Source organism: Pimephales promelas, chromosome 13, assembly GCF_988280905.1.
Source record: "Pimephales promelas chromosome 13, fPimPro1.hap1.1, whole genome shotgun sequence".
Classification (NCBI taxonomy): Eukaryota; Metazoa; Chordata; class Actinopteri; order Cypriniformes; family Leuciscidae; genus Pimephales; species Pimephales promelas.
This window is the reverse complement of record NC_142781.1, coordinates 14038360-14053689: the sequence shown is the minus strand read 5'-3', so window position 1 is coordinate 14053689 and position 15330 is coordinate 14038360. Positions and strand designations below refer to the sequence as shown.

At 37.8% G+C, this 15330-nt stretch overlaps 3 protein-coding genes across 7 annotated transcripts in view; 1 reads left to right on the top strand and 2 right to left on the bottom strand.

Moving 5' to 3' along the window:
• The window catches only part of ralgps2 (Ral GEF with PH domain and SH3 binding motif 2), a 126559-nt gene extending 125872 nt beyond the window's left edge, over positions 1–687 (bottom strand). For both annotated transcript variants that reach the window (XM_039693518.2, XM_039693519.2), the window contains exon 1: positions 525–687. The gene's annotated coding sequence lies outside the window, so the exon portion shown is untranslated. The remainder of the gene's footprint in view (positions 1–524) is intronic.
• A 1794-nt stretch (positions 688–2481) lies between these two features.
• On the bottom strand, positions 2482–5095 carry coa7 (cytochrome c oxidase assembly factor 7). The gene is made up of 3 exons (XM_039693532.2): positions 4647–5095; positions 4412–4552; positions 2482–3038 (listed from the first exon to the last, which is right to left on the bottom strand). The coding sequence occupies exons 1-3, from the start codon at positions 4750–4752 to the stop codon at positions 2596–2598; spliced, it is 690 nt and encodes a 229-aa protein (XP_039549466.1). The 5' UTR covers positions 4753–5095; the 3' UTR covers positions 2482–2595.
• Positions 5096–5900: 805 nt separating this feature from the next.
• zyg11 (zyg-11 family member, cell cycle regulator) overlaps positions 5901–15330 on the top strand; it is a 17393-nt gene continuing 7963 nt past the window's right edge. For 2 of the 4 annotated variants that reach the window (XM_039693516.2, XM_089118497.1), the window contains exons 1-7: positions 5902–6307; positions 8105–8270; positions 9422–9936; positions 11212–11457; positions 11538–11678; positions 11773–11949; positions 13329–13393. In XM_039693516.2, coding sequence (XP_039549450.2) covers positions 6284–6307; positions 8105–8270; positions 9422–9936; positions 11212–11457; positions 11538–11678; positions 11773–11949; positions 13329–13393 — 1334 coding nt within the window. In that variant the 5' untranslated portion in view covers positions 5902–6283. Of the gene's footprint in view, positions 6308–8104; positions 8271–9421; positions 9937–11211; positions 11458–11537; positions 11679–11772; positions 11950–13328; positions 13394–15330 lie in introns of all 4 variants that reach the window. The other 2 variants (XM_089118496.1, XM_039693517.2) reach the window with 2 other exon arrangements.

Sequence of the window (15330 nt, the reverse complement as noted above, 5' to 3'; positions counted from 1 at the left end):
CAGAACACATGCTCAGCATGGACGATTTTGGAAGCTTGCTTAGAAGAAGCAAGGGAGTGAAATTAACCTCCGTTGAAGTGTGTGTGTATGAGAGAGAGAGAGAGAGCGAGTGTGACACACCCCGATTCAGAGTGGGGTGGGGGGGGGGGCAAGTGAACCCCCCCTCCAGACAAACAACCGTTATCCATCAGTGATCCACCTCCATCAACCACGAGAATAAACTTAATCCAGCAGATTATTACACACACGCGCGCGCGTACACTAGGCGCAAAGCGTAGCCTGTTCTCAGAAGAACAGAGCGTTGAGCAGGCAAAAGTCGGCCAACAACACGCAGCCAGCATGACACACACAATGCACATGCACATCAATTCCCTCCTAAACAGTGGCATCTTCAGTCCGGTAACCGCATGTCTCAGGTCGCTGTTAATCTCATCATAGGCGTGTTGCTGCTGTAGCCTGTTAGCTAACATCCCGCTCAGAACCACACACTGCGCATCAACACATATTAAAAGCATCAAACTCACCGCTTCACGCTCCGTGCTTAACTCCTGCGCGAGGATGCTGCGACCGTTATTCCGTGCTGCACGCGACAGTCCAGCAAACTAATATAAACAATATGGAGCTACAACAGCCTTAGCCGCGCGCCTGTAACACTACAGCAGGAGTGTGTGTGTCCGCGGTTGATCCGACAGTGGGCGGGGCTAGGGATTTAGTCCGACACTGATGCGCTGTAATTGGAGGAGAGCGTAAAATGGGCGTGGAGACTGGCTCAATCTGATGCTGCTTGCGGTGTTATTGGAGAACAGCTGCGAAAGGGCGTGGCTTCGGGGTCCTGCTTCTGCTGCTGCAGTGTTATTGGAGGTGAGCATCATATGGATAGCTGCTGGCAATGATTCAACGAATTCATAAATTTACTAATTTTAGGAAGAAATATTTGAACTTATTTCAGATATTCAATTTATTTTATACAATAACACGGATTACCACTACAGAGACTACAATGATATCAGGGAGTAGTAAATTACTGTTTCTTATTCCAGAATAAATGACTCTTATATGGATCAATTCTTTTCAGTCAATTAAAAACATAGCGACCTTAGACCCCGTTTACACCTGGTATTAAAATGCGACCTGTATCCAGATAAGTTATCCGGATAATAAAAAACGCATGTTAATGCAAGGTGTAAACGCGTTGTGATCGGATCGTGATCGGATCTGCCTGACCACATCTGGAGGTAGTCTGGCTCGCATTGTGTCCGGATCTTTGCTAGGTGTAAACGCAATCTGGTTGTTAAAACCACATATGTATATTTTACTCCTCCCAAAAATGCTAAAAAATAAACGAGTGAGAGCGTGTTATATAGGCTATGTCATGTTATAGCCTAGTCAGATGCGACACGCGACACGCATCACCGCAGATGAGCAGCTGAGCGTCTATTCAACGTGCAAACATCGCAAATAAAAGTGAAAGTAAGTCACAGACGCAGTTAAAACATCTTCAAGTAAAGAAACGAAATTATCTTACCAGGCCTGTTGCCACTCTCTCTTATTGATGTCTCGGATTTAAAAATTAGCTGATGATCAATAAAATGCCGCTCAGATCTGTTGCTTTTGGTGGCGTGCAATCCAATAAATCTGCATATAACGCAGGAGGTGAAGATCGGATTTATATCCGTTTTGCAAAAACACATTTATGTGGCCAGGTGTAAATGGAATCAGTACTTATTATCCGGATAACTTATCTGGATACAGATCGCATTTTAATACCAGGTGTAAACGGGGTCCTAGTCTGCTTTCAGAAAGATGTTCTAGCTCTTATGAGTGAGTCAAAATAACTGAATTAATATTTATCAATTGAACTGGTCGCGCTAAATGTTTCTGATTGAATGAAAAGAACCGGTTCATTTGAGTCATTTGTTTGGGAATCACATGACATTGGTCACGCTGAATGTTTTTGATTCGCTAAAAAGTATCGACTCATAGGAAATTTGATTACAATGACTGAAAAGTGATGCTGTTAACAATGAAAACTGGTGTTTCGTTCATATGTGGCGGGCACATATACACATAAATTACTGTTAAAAAAGGAAATGATGTGGGGGAAATTAGAAAAAAATAAAAGTGAAAAATGTATGTGCAGTTAAAATCCATTTTTAATGCAAAATGCTATTTACGTTGAATAAATTCAACTAATGTTCACTGCAATCTGTAATAGATTAGAAGTTTGCCAGAAACCCTGATATTGTCTATTCAATTTAGCTTGAGTATGCTTCCATCTAGTGGCCATTTTTACGTACAGCACCTGGTGAAATAAATAAAACCAACTGATTTCCATGGATGCAAAACTAATTAAGACCAAAAGAGAATAGTAGTAATTTAAATAACCTCTAATAATAATTCTATGATAACTCTCACAGTCTAGATTATCTAATGGCAACACTTTCAGTGATATATTGAACAAAATCACCCTCAGACAATCAGTTATGACAACAGCATCAGAGATTATGTTTATTAACATCATTTATGCTGCTTTTATATCTGTGATATCAAAACAGCAAGGCAGAATAAATGAGTTTGGTAAAAACACAAACGGTGTCACTCCCCAAATTTCAGTTGCCTTTCTTTCTGCTGTCCGTGGAGTTCCTTAGCCCTGTTCTTTAGCTCCTCTGCTTTCTTATCATCCTTCTCCGTCCCATCGCCCAGTTTGTACATGCGGCTGGCATTGGAGCAGCCCCACACGTGTCCCAGCTCACAGGCCCGCAGGGCGTACTTTAGAGCCAATGGCATGTTTTTGTCCAGCCCTGGAGATCCCTGGATGAAAAGTGTGCTCAGGTTGAAACAGCTGGGGGCGAAGCCTCCTTCACACGCCCTCTCGTAATACTGTCGGGCCACCTGTGCGTCAGTGCCCCCCTCCACGCTTCTTCCGTCATGGGCCAGCAGAGCTACGTTGTGACAAGCGTCCACAGACTTCTTCCCTTTGGTGTTGCATGCCTTCATAAAGCAGGAGTACGCTGACTTTAAACACTCCGTCACACCACCTGAGGTCATAAGAAGTCTTGAGTTGTAGAAAGCTGTTATTAGAGTGCTTTTTGCTATGGGTTTTATATATATATATAGTATGTATATTTCAGTTTATGAGTAAAATATGGTCTGTGGTAAACATCACTTGACCATACTTGGACGTTTTGTTGTACAACATAAACTGCTCGCACTCACACCCCAAACTTTCTTAATGTTCTTGTCTAAAATTCAGGTTTTCAGTATGAGTGTGTCTAATTTATTTTGAAGAGGAAAACGGCCAATTATCATTAAGTTATGTTTACCACGACATTCTTGTACTCATAAATTAAAAAACCCATAGGAAAATCTGGAGGGCGCCAGTGGAGAATTAGGTCCGGTTAGGACGGTTTTGACGTCACAAATGCAACACTCTGTCAGGATATTAACGTACAGCACCTGATTACATTTTAAAGTATTTTTCATGTAAATTTGATATTAACCTCATTTTTAATATGTATTAATCAAACCATATTTTATAACATTAACATTATTAATACTCATTTGAATATTTAATATATATATATATATACCTGAGTATGACAATATATGGAATATTGTATTTTTAAAATTTTTTTATGATTTCAAATTACCCTGCATATATTTAGAAAATATTAAGTGAATATACATATACACAAATATATGCATAATATGCATGCATAATATTTTTTTACTTTATATATATATATATATATATATATATATACATTTTATAATATGAATTTATAACAATAATTTTATAATTTATATATTTGAATTAGATATTACATAGAAATGTTTATATGAAAAATGAATTTTTTGTATTTTTTGTAATCTACATAGATTGAAAATTTTATTCTAATAAATTTAAATTACAATACATTTTGAATAGATAGATAGATAGATAGATAGATAGATAGATAGATAGATAGATAGATAGATAGATAGATAGATATTTTACAGGATTTCAATTTTTTTTTGAAAAAAAAAGAGAATAAATGTTAAAAAATACTTTTCAAAAAATAACCAGTTACAAAACAGATTTGCTTTGTCAAAAATATTAAAAGAAAAATAACTGAATATCTAAAATATTTTCAATCAAATTATAAGGATGTCAAACAACCCTTTAAAAGAACGAACTGAGATTCTGAAAAGAATGAACTAAGAGGAATTTTATTTTTTTAATCCAGTTTATCCAGTAGGATCACATTAGGATTGGGTCAAAATAAAGACATAAAGTTAATTATGCAGTTAATTTTGATTGATTTTTAAAAAATATGTATATTTTTGGCAATTAAAACTTAAAAATAAACGTTTTATTGAATATTTGAATATGACTAAATATTGGTTTCTTGGAAGGGGTTTTAATTTTTACCTTTGCCGGTGACATGGTAAGCCCCGAGCTTATAGCAGCTCTCTCCATGGCCATTCACCTCGCAGTTGTGCTTGAGAACCTGAGCTGTGGCCTCATAGTTCCTCTTCACACCCTCCAGGTAATCCGCCAGCCTCTGACACCCTGTTAAACAGAAGATGAACAGGTGAAGCTGCGGTGTGGGTGTGTGAGAGAGAGAGCAGTTCAGCACCAGCTATAGAGGGACAGCTCCTCCGACCTTCAGGATCCTTCTCCCGGTGACACTGGAAGCTGTACTCCACTCCTAAATTATCCAGGAACTGCTTGACCTCCTGTTCGTCCTCAAAGTTAATCAACCCGGCCATGTGCTCGTCGATCTCCGAACACTTAACGCTGCATACACCGGTGGAATGTCTCGCACGTCAAGCAACTTCTGACCTTGCACACTGGTTAACTTAGTTGTGCAAAAACTTACAGAATAGTTAATGACATAAAAGAATAATAAACGCTTCAGTCTAAGACATAGAAGTTAATTTAGCTCAATTTAGACATACATTAGATATTCACAAATTATGAAACCGTTACTGCACGATGAGCTAAGGCTACACATGCACTGAAGTCAGTCAAGATCACTTCCTACTTCGCTCAATGTCACCAACAGGCTTCCGTAGGCCCCGCCCCCTGGGCTATTTCACAACCACAAAGTGTAACATAGCATTTATGTGTATAAAATGTAATTAAATTAATATCTATTGAATGTTCAATAAATAAAATGTCGACCGAATATCATAACTATCACATGTCAACCAAAAACTACACTTACAAAATAAAAAATATAGAGACAAAACATAAATATAAATCATTTCAAACTAAAGAAATAGCATCATAAACAGAGGAAACCATAAAACTCCTGAAGCGAAACAGAATGTTGTTGGATGACAAAAAATAAGCTTTTTTTTTTCATTAAAGTAACGTTTAGACTGGGTAAATACTTAATCCATATGTGTAAGTGTATGAAGACAAAAAACACTCTTATCTGTATTTAAAAGTGATTTTCTTTGTAAATATTTTCCTTGATTAAATGCATTACATTGTATGAAGAGTAAACTGGATTGCAAAATCGTTGGGATGATAAGATACTTTGGTTCATTAGAAGATTATATAAATTTGTATATATTTGTGCCTTGATTAATGCTGTTTGTTTTATTCATTATAGTATTATAAAGGTATTTCTGGGGAAATATAAATACATAAATATATATATATATATATACATATAATATTTATAGTTATTAATGTTATTATTAATATTTATATTATATATATTTTTTTCTGGAAAAATGCTTATTTATACGGTTTTCATTGTTATGAACTCACACACATTTTCGTTGCAATACTGCTATGTAGGCTATTTACTCTAGTCATTGCTATTTTGTTGAACTAATGCAAATACCTAACTAATAGACTGTAAAAAAAAAAAAGGCAAATACACAGTTGATCACCCGTAGGCCCCGCCCCTTCTGACGCAGATCCGTTTCCCGTGTGACGTGCTTGTTTACTGGCGAAGACGTCGCTGCCGTTTCCTCCCGATATAAAAACCCGTACCCGTCAAAATACCTGACAGCACGTAGTGATCGGAGCGCTATCGAGGCTGTCAACCAGAACACATCCGTATTTTTCCGAGCAATGCAAACGAGCAACACTGCATTTATAGCGACCCGTGCACTTTTAAATACCAACAAATAGGATCAGCAAATGTCTGAAGACAGATGTTTGGAGAGGCTAGCAGGATAAGAAGCTAAAGAGCATTTAAATCGGATTGTGTTTGATCTAGCTACACCTCAACCCACCTGTCATTATCCGCACAAGAGGCTGTTTCTGGCATTTGAGGCCGTCATGATCCATCTTTTGGACACCGTGGTAAGACTTCACCTGTCACATGTCATGTGTAACGTTATAAAGCAATCGTGTGCAGTTAACCAGATGATTCATGTAAATCATATATCTGCCTTGTGTTAATCATCCGAAAGGACTGTAGGTCAATCATGCTGTTTCTTCAACTGTAGTTGATGGTCATAAATGGTGTTGTAATAGATTGACTGTCAAAGACATGCATACACTTGGAGGTTGATGTTTTCTTAGTTCTTTATTGGGCTGATCAAATTGTAAGTGCCAAAAATGTATAGGTTCAAACACCTACAAAAGGTGGTGATCCATGATCTAGACCCATTGAGGAAAACATTAAGACTAAAACACTAACAAGGGTATTCCCCCTTTATAGTGTACTAGGGGTCCATTTGTAGACTAGAAGGGCTTTTCGATTTTTAGAGGCCACAGATCACCAAATATGATCTTCCTCATGCTGGGATGCCTGTCCTAAATTTTAAAAGGCATCTAAATATTTTCTTGTACTAAGACCCAAGTTATACTGACTAAACTTTATGTAGGAATATATAACGTTAGTGTACCCATTTAAAATATTATTTCGAAACTAATCAGTATCTATTAAGTTACACTAAGTTTTTTCTACTCACTATAGAATTGTACTGTTATCATTAAATGTATTTGATTTAATTACTTTTATGTTTACATATTTATTTGAACCTAATTTGTATTCTTTGTTAATCCAATTTTGTATTCTTTTTAACACAATTTTTATTTTATGCATTTATTTATTTGTTTTAAAAGGGTTGGTTCACTCAAAAAATGAAAATTCTGTCATTAATTACTTAACGTCATCATGTCTATCCAAACCTGTAAGACTTTCGCCCATCTTCGCAACGCAAATGAAGATTTTTGCTGAAATCTGAGAGCAGAAAGAAATTGAATTTTGAATTTAAGCTTTAAGATAATCTTAATCTTTTTGTTTAATGGTTCTCCAATTTGCTAACACTTTACTTGAAGGGGTGTGCATAAGACTGACATGACACCTTCATAACCATGACATGGCACATGACAACTGTCATAAAGTGTCATTTGCTCAATTAAGACATTGTTAATGCGAATATGACATTGTTTGGAATGTCTCTGTCATAACAACTTGACATAAACCAATACATCATAACCTGTCGGTGTCTTTGTCATGACAACTTGACATTAATAAGACAACACATGGCCTCATGAGTCATGACAGCCAATGACAAAACCGACCACATGACAGTTTAATGTAATGTTAACCCAAGAAGCTATCGAAGTGGTTTCTTTAATCTCGAAGTTTGATAATTAATCTGCTATGTCATGGTTATGACAATTTATGTGGTCTGGTAATGTCAAGTTGTCACAACAAAGACATCTCAAACAATGTAATTTGAAAATGACATTAAAAATATCATAACTGAGCAAATGACACTTAATGACAGAAACATTCATAAAACCTTCATATTCATGACGTGTCATGTCACGATTATGAAGGTGTTATGTCAATCTTATGCACACCTTCAAGTAAAGTGTTACCTTACTGTTAACACTCTATTTTTTTTTTTCTCTAGCACTCCCTGGCTCCAGTTTCAAAATCCGTTCTATTATGCACTAAAGAGTTTGTCTGTCCAGCTCTACTGAAAGTAAAACAAAAAAAATAAAGTTTCTTCTTGTTTTCTTGTTTCAATCTGACATCAAGGGTTTAATTTCATCGCCAGTACCATAGGAAACAAAAGCTGTAAGGGAGATGTCTCTGATTTGATGTTGAGCTCTGACCTCTGAGTCATTTTGTTGTTGCAGGACGAGGCGTCCCCACCGTCTCTGACCGATCTGTGCATGACTCTGGTCAGCTCCAGGCTGGAGCTCTTCTGTGAGAAGCGTGATGACGGCTCTCTCTCCTTCCGTGAGCCGCTGGTCTTCCCGCAGGAGCTGGCCGACCAACTGCTCTGCAAGATGTCCACAGCGGGTGAGGACGAGGGCCCACAAACTGACATTCCTATAGACCTTCTGTAGCCCCGCCCCTTTTCAGTGCTGCGCTCGTTGTCTTTTGACTTCCGGTCTGTATTTTGACAGCGATCTTGCATAGGTATGAATGAACTGCTCGTAAAAAAAAAATTCCCGGTCGAAATTTGTTAAGACATCTGCTTTACAATGCTTATGATAAACATTACAATGCTCGTGATAACTTTTGTTAACTCTACAATAAGTAAATCCACTTCACCAGCTAAGTACTCCTCGACAGCGATGCCATAGAAATATACAGAACCGGAAGTTCAAAGACAATATTCTAAAGATGACTGCGCCCACGTTTCTCTGGTGCATAAGGTCTATAGAACACAAAATGCATAATTATTGTTTCATGTAGTATTTTAAAAGGATAGTTCACCCTAAAAACTAAAATAAATCTGTCATAATTTACTTGCTCTCAAGTTGTTCTAAACCTGTATGACTTTCTTTCTTCTGATGAACACAAAAATATATATTTTGAAGAATGTGGGTAACCAAAAGTTGTTGGACCCCATTGACTTCTATAGTATTCTCACTTTTTATTAAGAGGCTTTAAAGGAGTAGTTCACTTTTAAAAAAAAAAAACTTTTGCTGATAATTTACTCGTCCCCATGTCATCCAAGATGTCCATGTCTTTCTTTCCTCAGTCGAAAATAAATTAAGGTTTTTGATAAAAACATTCCAGGATTTTTCTCCACATAATGGACTTCAATGGGAACCAAACGGTTCAAGGTCCAAAACAAACTGTTCAAAGGGCTTTAAAATAAGGGTCTCATCAAGCGAAACGATCACTCCTTAAAAAAAAAAAATAACAGTTTAAGTTTACCACACCTGTCTCTAACCTCACCCATGTCACACCTCAATAGCACCAAAAGTGTTGCAATACAACATGAACAATAAGTACATTGTACTTATTTTTCGATAGTACTTAAAGCCACTTAATATAAAGTGGGACCTTTTTTTCTATACTGTTTAATCAATTGAGTTTGTCCCGTGCCGCACTTTTGCGTTGAGTCCCACGGATCTCTAAAACCGGCCTCCTCATAGTGGGTGTGATCAAATGAATGGATCTTAAATTCGCAACACTGAACGTAATGGATTCTCTTCCAGGCCTGCTGAACGACAGTACGGTTGGAATCTTCCGGAGCTGCCAGCAGTTCCGCTTGCGTCACGCCTGCATCCGCACCGCTCGAATCTCCGCCGAGGCCTTCCACCGGGCCCTCTGCCCCCACCGCCTCGTGGAGCTGGACGCATCACGGGTCAACGCCGACCTCACCATCGCCGACATCCTTCGAGGTCTCTCGTCCAACAAAACCGTGCAGGAGGGCCTGCAGCGGCTCGTCCTGAACGGCCTGACCATGTCCTCTCTTGAGGAGCCTAGCCGTCGCTGTTTCAGCGCCATGCAGGGTTTGCGCGCTCTCAGCGTGTCCAACGTCGACTTTTACGACTCTGGCTTGGTGGACGTGTGCGCGCTGCCCCGCCTGGAGAGTTTGGATATCTCCAACACCTCGGTGACAAACCTGACCCCGCTTCTGGGGTTGAGGAGCAGGCTACGCTACCTCACCATGCACCAGCTCAAGAGGCTGGAGATGACCACCGCTCAGCTGCTAGCTGTGCTCAGTCAGGTCAGCTATCCATGTGTTACAACTTGTAATGTTGAGGTCAATGGGGGCGTTTTTGTCGCTTTCTAGAAACAAAGGCATATGTCATCTTTAAAGGGATAGTTCACTTTGAAATACATTTTTGGTATGTTTTATCTTACCTCAAGGGCATCCAAGATGTAGGTGTCTTTGTTTCCGCAGTATTTTCGATTTTGATATTTTTAGGTCAAACCGTTCTTGTCTGTCAGTCATATAATGGAGGTCTATGGTCACCACCTCAAAGAGCATGCACAGAGAAGTCCAAATTAAACATGATTTAATGACTCGTGAATGCAAGTACACATCGATGGCCTAAGACACGAAACGAGCGGTTTGTGTGAGAAAACGAATAGTATTAATATCTTTTTTACCTCGTGTAACCACAGCCACAAAGCGCACGCGCCCTCAGATCAGTTGGACGTGGCTGTGGTAACAAGAGGTAAAACCGATATAAATACTGTTCGTTTTCTCACACAAACCGCTCGTTTCGTGTCTTAGGCCATCGATGTGTACTTGCATTTATGAGTCATTAAATCATGTTTAATTTGGACTTCTCTGTGCATGTTCTTTGAGGTGGTGACCATAGACCTCCATTATATGACTGTAATTCCATTTAAGATGTCCTTTTTGAGCAGAGGACTGAACTTAAATGGTTGTGATTCATGACATGAATGTTTCGCAATACAGTACTGAGGTTTTATCTCTTTTTAAAGACACCCAGGAGATTATTGCTGAAGTAGCACTTCAAAAGGAAAGTGAAATTGTTTCCTGTAACGCAGATGTACTTTGTACAAAATGTTTTACCAAATAATTGGCATTCTAAAATGACTAGAAAATCAAAGCCTTATCTTACTAAAACGTTTTAAAGTACCATTTCCAAGGTAATGCAATGTCCAATTTCACAATAATTTACACTGGATGAATTGAGTGTTTAGGCTTTCAAATGAAATATAATTTATGATGATTACTAAAATAGCCAAACCTGGAAGACTTATTCTCCACTGGTTCTCTCAAGATTTTTCAATGGGTTTTGATAATGTACCTTTTTCTTTTTTTCCTGAAATCACACTTAAACCGAAAAGCTGCGATTTTAATTTTATGCTTCGCTTGTCATTTACATGGAGCAGCGTTTACAGAGCCATACATGAGTTTGAATTACGTTAAGTACGTGCGTTTGAAAAAGCCGAATCTTGTGCGGATTAATCGTGGAGCCCTATTGTATATGTACAGCTAAAGCACATTATTGTTGTGTTTCTCCAGCTGGAGGGTTTACAGCACCTTGATATCTCGGATGATAAGCAGTTCACATCAGACGTGGCGCGGCAGCTGCTGGAGACTCCTGGCATCTTCCCTCAGCTGGTGTCTCTGGACGTGTCTGGCCGCAAGCAGGTGACCGACACAGCGGTCAAGGCTTTCGTGGAGGCGAGACCGGGCATGACCTTTGTTGGTCTGCTGGCCACCGATGCTGGATTCTCTGACTTCCTGTCTGGAGAGGGCAGCTTAAAGGTAGGAGCTCGCACGCACACCACAGCAGGATCATTTCAAATGGAGGTCATGAGTGTTTAAGTGTTTTTCTGTTTCTGCAGGTGACTGGGGAAGCCAATGAGACCCAAATCTGTGAGGCGTTGAGACGGTACAGTGAGAGGGAGGGCTTTGTTAGAGAGGCTCTCTTTCACCTCTTCAGCCTCACTCATGCCATCGAGAAACCACGCCCCGACATCCTGAAGGTACACACGCTCATCAAGACAGTGAGATGAATCAAAGTTCACTGCATCAAAGTTTCCGTATCAACACTCACGTCTGTTCTCGGCCCTTTTGCAGTTGGTCGCGTTGGGAATGAAGAATCATCCGGCCACGTTGAATGTGCAGCTGGCGGCCAGTGCCTGTGTGTTCAACCTCACCAAGCAGGAACTGGCCTTTGGAATCCCCGTGCGGCTCCTGGGGAACGTCACACAGCTGCTCCTCGAAGCCATGAAGACCTTCCCCAACCACCAACAGGTACGGAAAATAATGCTGAATCAAGTGTGGTACAGCAAAGTCTGTCATGGTCAAAATAAAATTATCTGACAATATTGGGATTTAAGTACATTCGAAATGTTTAATGGTAAAGATACATTTTATATATATATATTTATTTATTTATTATATATATATATATATATATAAATAAATAAATAAATATATAATATATTATATATAAATAGAAATATATATATATATATATATATATATATATATTAGTATTAGTTATCATAATATTATATATAATATTAGTTAATATCAGAATTTAAGTCAATATCATAATTTACTAATACATTAAAACCAAAACTTGAATCCGTTAAAAATAGTTAATGGAATGTGAACTAGTCTGATAATGAACATTTTTATTTACTAACAGTATCAAGGGTTATTAAATCTTGTAAAAAATATATGGTTCATCATTACGTTCATGTTAGTTATTCCATTAACTATTGTTAATAAATGAGACCTTGTATAGCTGTGTTTATATTTTTGTTAAAAAAAAAAATTGAATTAGTTTGAAAAAAATTGAATTCGTTCATTGAAAGTATAGTTTGAACTGACCAACGTAAACCAGTTTTGTGTAACTAAAACAATTAAAAATACTTTTCGCGAACTGAAATAAAGCTGACAAAAATATACTGTATAAATATTAGATGAAAAACTTAAACTAAAAAACAAATGAAAATTGGAAATGTAATAGAATTACTTGAAATAAAATAAATTAAAGCTATATAGAATTCTTTTAAAAAAAAGAATAAAAATTACAACAAATTACTTCATTACAAAACGATCGCTCATTTAAAAAATAAATCAAAAACTTTAAGTTTTATAAGCTCAAATGGTTGCCTTGCTCTGTTCTGTGATGCGCATTTGTGACTCTCCTGTTCGAACTCATTCATCAAAATGTTGGTGTCAATTCGTTCATTTCGGGTGGGGGTGAGTAAATTATCAGCAAAAGAGTTTTTTTTTTTAAAGTGAACTACTTTAAGAAAATTTTATGGATAGTTTAAAAGTGCATTAAAATAACTACGATATTCACAGTGTGATTTTATATTACAAGCAAAAACATTAGCAATATATATTTTGATTATTCAATATTTATTGTCTGGCCCTATTTGGTACAGTGGGTTTATAAATTAGATTGAATGTATAATGTAGTCACTTGCATGATTGCCAACACTTCTACAGGAAGTATCTTTCAACAAAGCGATTCTGAGAACCTCATTTGAATTTTTTTTAAATCATCTGTAAGTTCCCCATGATGATGCAAAATACCTTTTTAAAACGAGAAAAGACATAGAGAAGTCAATTCTGATGTCCCCTTTAACAGCAGTTGTGTGTTTGGTTGTGTACAGCTGCAGAAGAACTGCCTGCTGTCTCTCTGCAGTGATCGAATCTTGCAGGAGGTTCCCTTCAACAGGTAAACACATGTGATCAACAAACCACCTCATAAACCCATTTCATAAACCCTTTACAATGCCGTGTGGTTGCTCAGAGTTGAGTCGGAACTTGATATCTCAATATGGCTTGGTCAACTATACAGTACGAATGAATTACAGTTATGTTGTGACATTTTCTACACCAAAATATAATAATCACTCTCTTGAGTTTTTGTCTTGCTGCTGATAATGCTGTGGTAATATGAATACACACTGAAGTAACTTCGAAAGGAAGTATATATCAGATTTGCATGACCAGTTTCTTTTTAAAAAAACAGTCAGTTAGATTTTTAAATGTTTTTCCATAAAATGAAGTCATTCTATTTTAATCTATTTTAAAAATGTAATTTATTCCTGTGATGGCAAAGCTGTATTTTCAGCATCATTACACTCCAGTCTTCAGTGTCACATGATCCTTCAGAAATCATTCTAATATTATGATTTGATGCTCAAGAAACATTTATTTTATGTTGATTATTATCAATATATCACATTTTTGATTAATTTAATACATGTAGAATCCAACAGTTTAGATGCACCTTCTCGTTCTTAGGACTGATTCTAAAATGAATTCAAGCAAAACATTTCAAATGAAAAGTTTTTTGAGGTTACCAGAGACATACCTCAAAAGTTAAAAGTGTAATTGATGATATTGCTCCTGTGAAAGTCAGGAAGAAGAGTGGTTGACAAAAAGCACCTTGGAGAAACTCAACAGCAGTGCAAAATGGGAAAAGACAATGCCGAAGAGCAGAGCGCATGTGGCGGAAGACAAAACTTGTAGTCCATTATAACATCTACAAAGACAGCATCCATGCTTTCAATATGGATCTAGGCGAAGCTAGACGGACTTTCTTCTCGAATATTATGAACAGCAACTTACACACACACTTTTTGCTACTGTAGAGAGACTGACAAACCCCCCAAGCCAGATTCCCATAGAAATCCTCTCAGACAGCAAGTGCCGTGAGTTTGCTTCTTTCCTCTGAGAAAATCAATAATATCAAAAAAGTTGATCAGCACATCCATGAGAAAGAAGTTACTATGTCTGATTTCGAAGAAATTGAAGGCAAAATTTTGGAAGAAACCATACAGCACCTTAAAACATCAACCACCTTGACTCACTTCCCATATCTTTTTTAAAAAGTGTGTCAAACGGCTTAGAAGCAGATCTCCTAGAAGTGGTAAATGCCTCACTTCTCTCTGGGAGTTTTCCAAACTCCCTGAAAACTGCAGTTGTCAAGCCCTTCTGGATAAGACCATCTTAAGCAACTATAGACCGTTCTCAAATCTTCCTTTCATAGGCAAGATCATTGAAAAAGTTGACTTCAATCAGTTAAACAAATTCTTAAGCTTCATGGATACTTTGATTTGATTTCCGATCACAGCACAGCACAGAAACCGCACTCATAAAGATAAACGATATTCGCTTAAATACTGATACAGGCAAATTATCCGTACTGGTAGGCAACTACTCGACCTCAGTGCTGCATTTGACCCTGTCGATCACAACATACTTGTTGACAGGCTGGAAAACTGGGTGAGTCCTAAAATGGGTCAGGTCATATTTGTGTGAGTATATGGGACATTAAGTCGGAGTGGACATCCATGACTTGCGGAGTCCCTCAAGGCTCTATTCTTGCACCACTCACGTTCAACCTGTATATGCTCCCAATGAGCCAAATAACGAGAACGAACCAAATCGCTATGCAGACGACACACAGCTCTACTTAGCCCTATCGCCTAACCACTACAGCCCCATTGACTCATTGATGAAGTCAACAGTTGGATGTGTCAACTTTCTTCAGTTAAACAAAGACAAAACTGAACGCAAAGTCATTGCGTTTGGAAACAAAGATGAAGTTCTCAAGGTGAATGCATACCTTCACACTTCTGGTCTAACAACTAAAAATCAAGTCAG

What these genes read in the sequence shown, in the direction of transcription:
- coa7 (XM_039693532.2), bottom strand. Translation starts at nt 4,752, where the DNA reads ATGGCCGGGTTGATTAACTTTGAGGACGAACAGGAGGTCAAGCAGTTC. An exon ending in CCGGGAGAAGGATCCTGAAG is followed by an intron (nt 4,553 to 4,646) that starts GTCGGAGGAGCT and finishes TCTGTTTAACAG; the next exon opens with GGTGTCAGAGGCTGGCGGAT. An exon ending in TTACCATGTCACCGGCAAAG is followed by an intron (nt 3,039 to 4,411) that starts GTAAAAATTAAA and finishes TTATGACCTCAG; the next exon opens with GTGGTGTGACGGAGTGTTTA.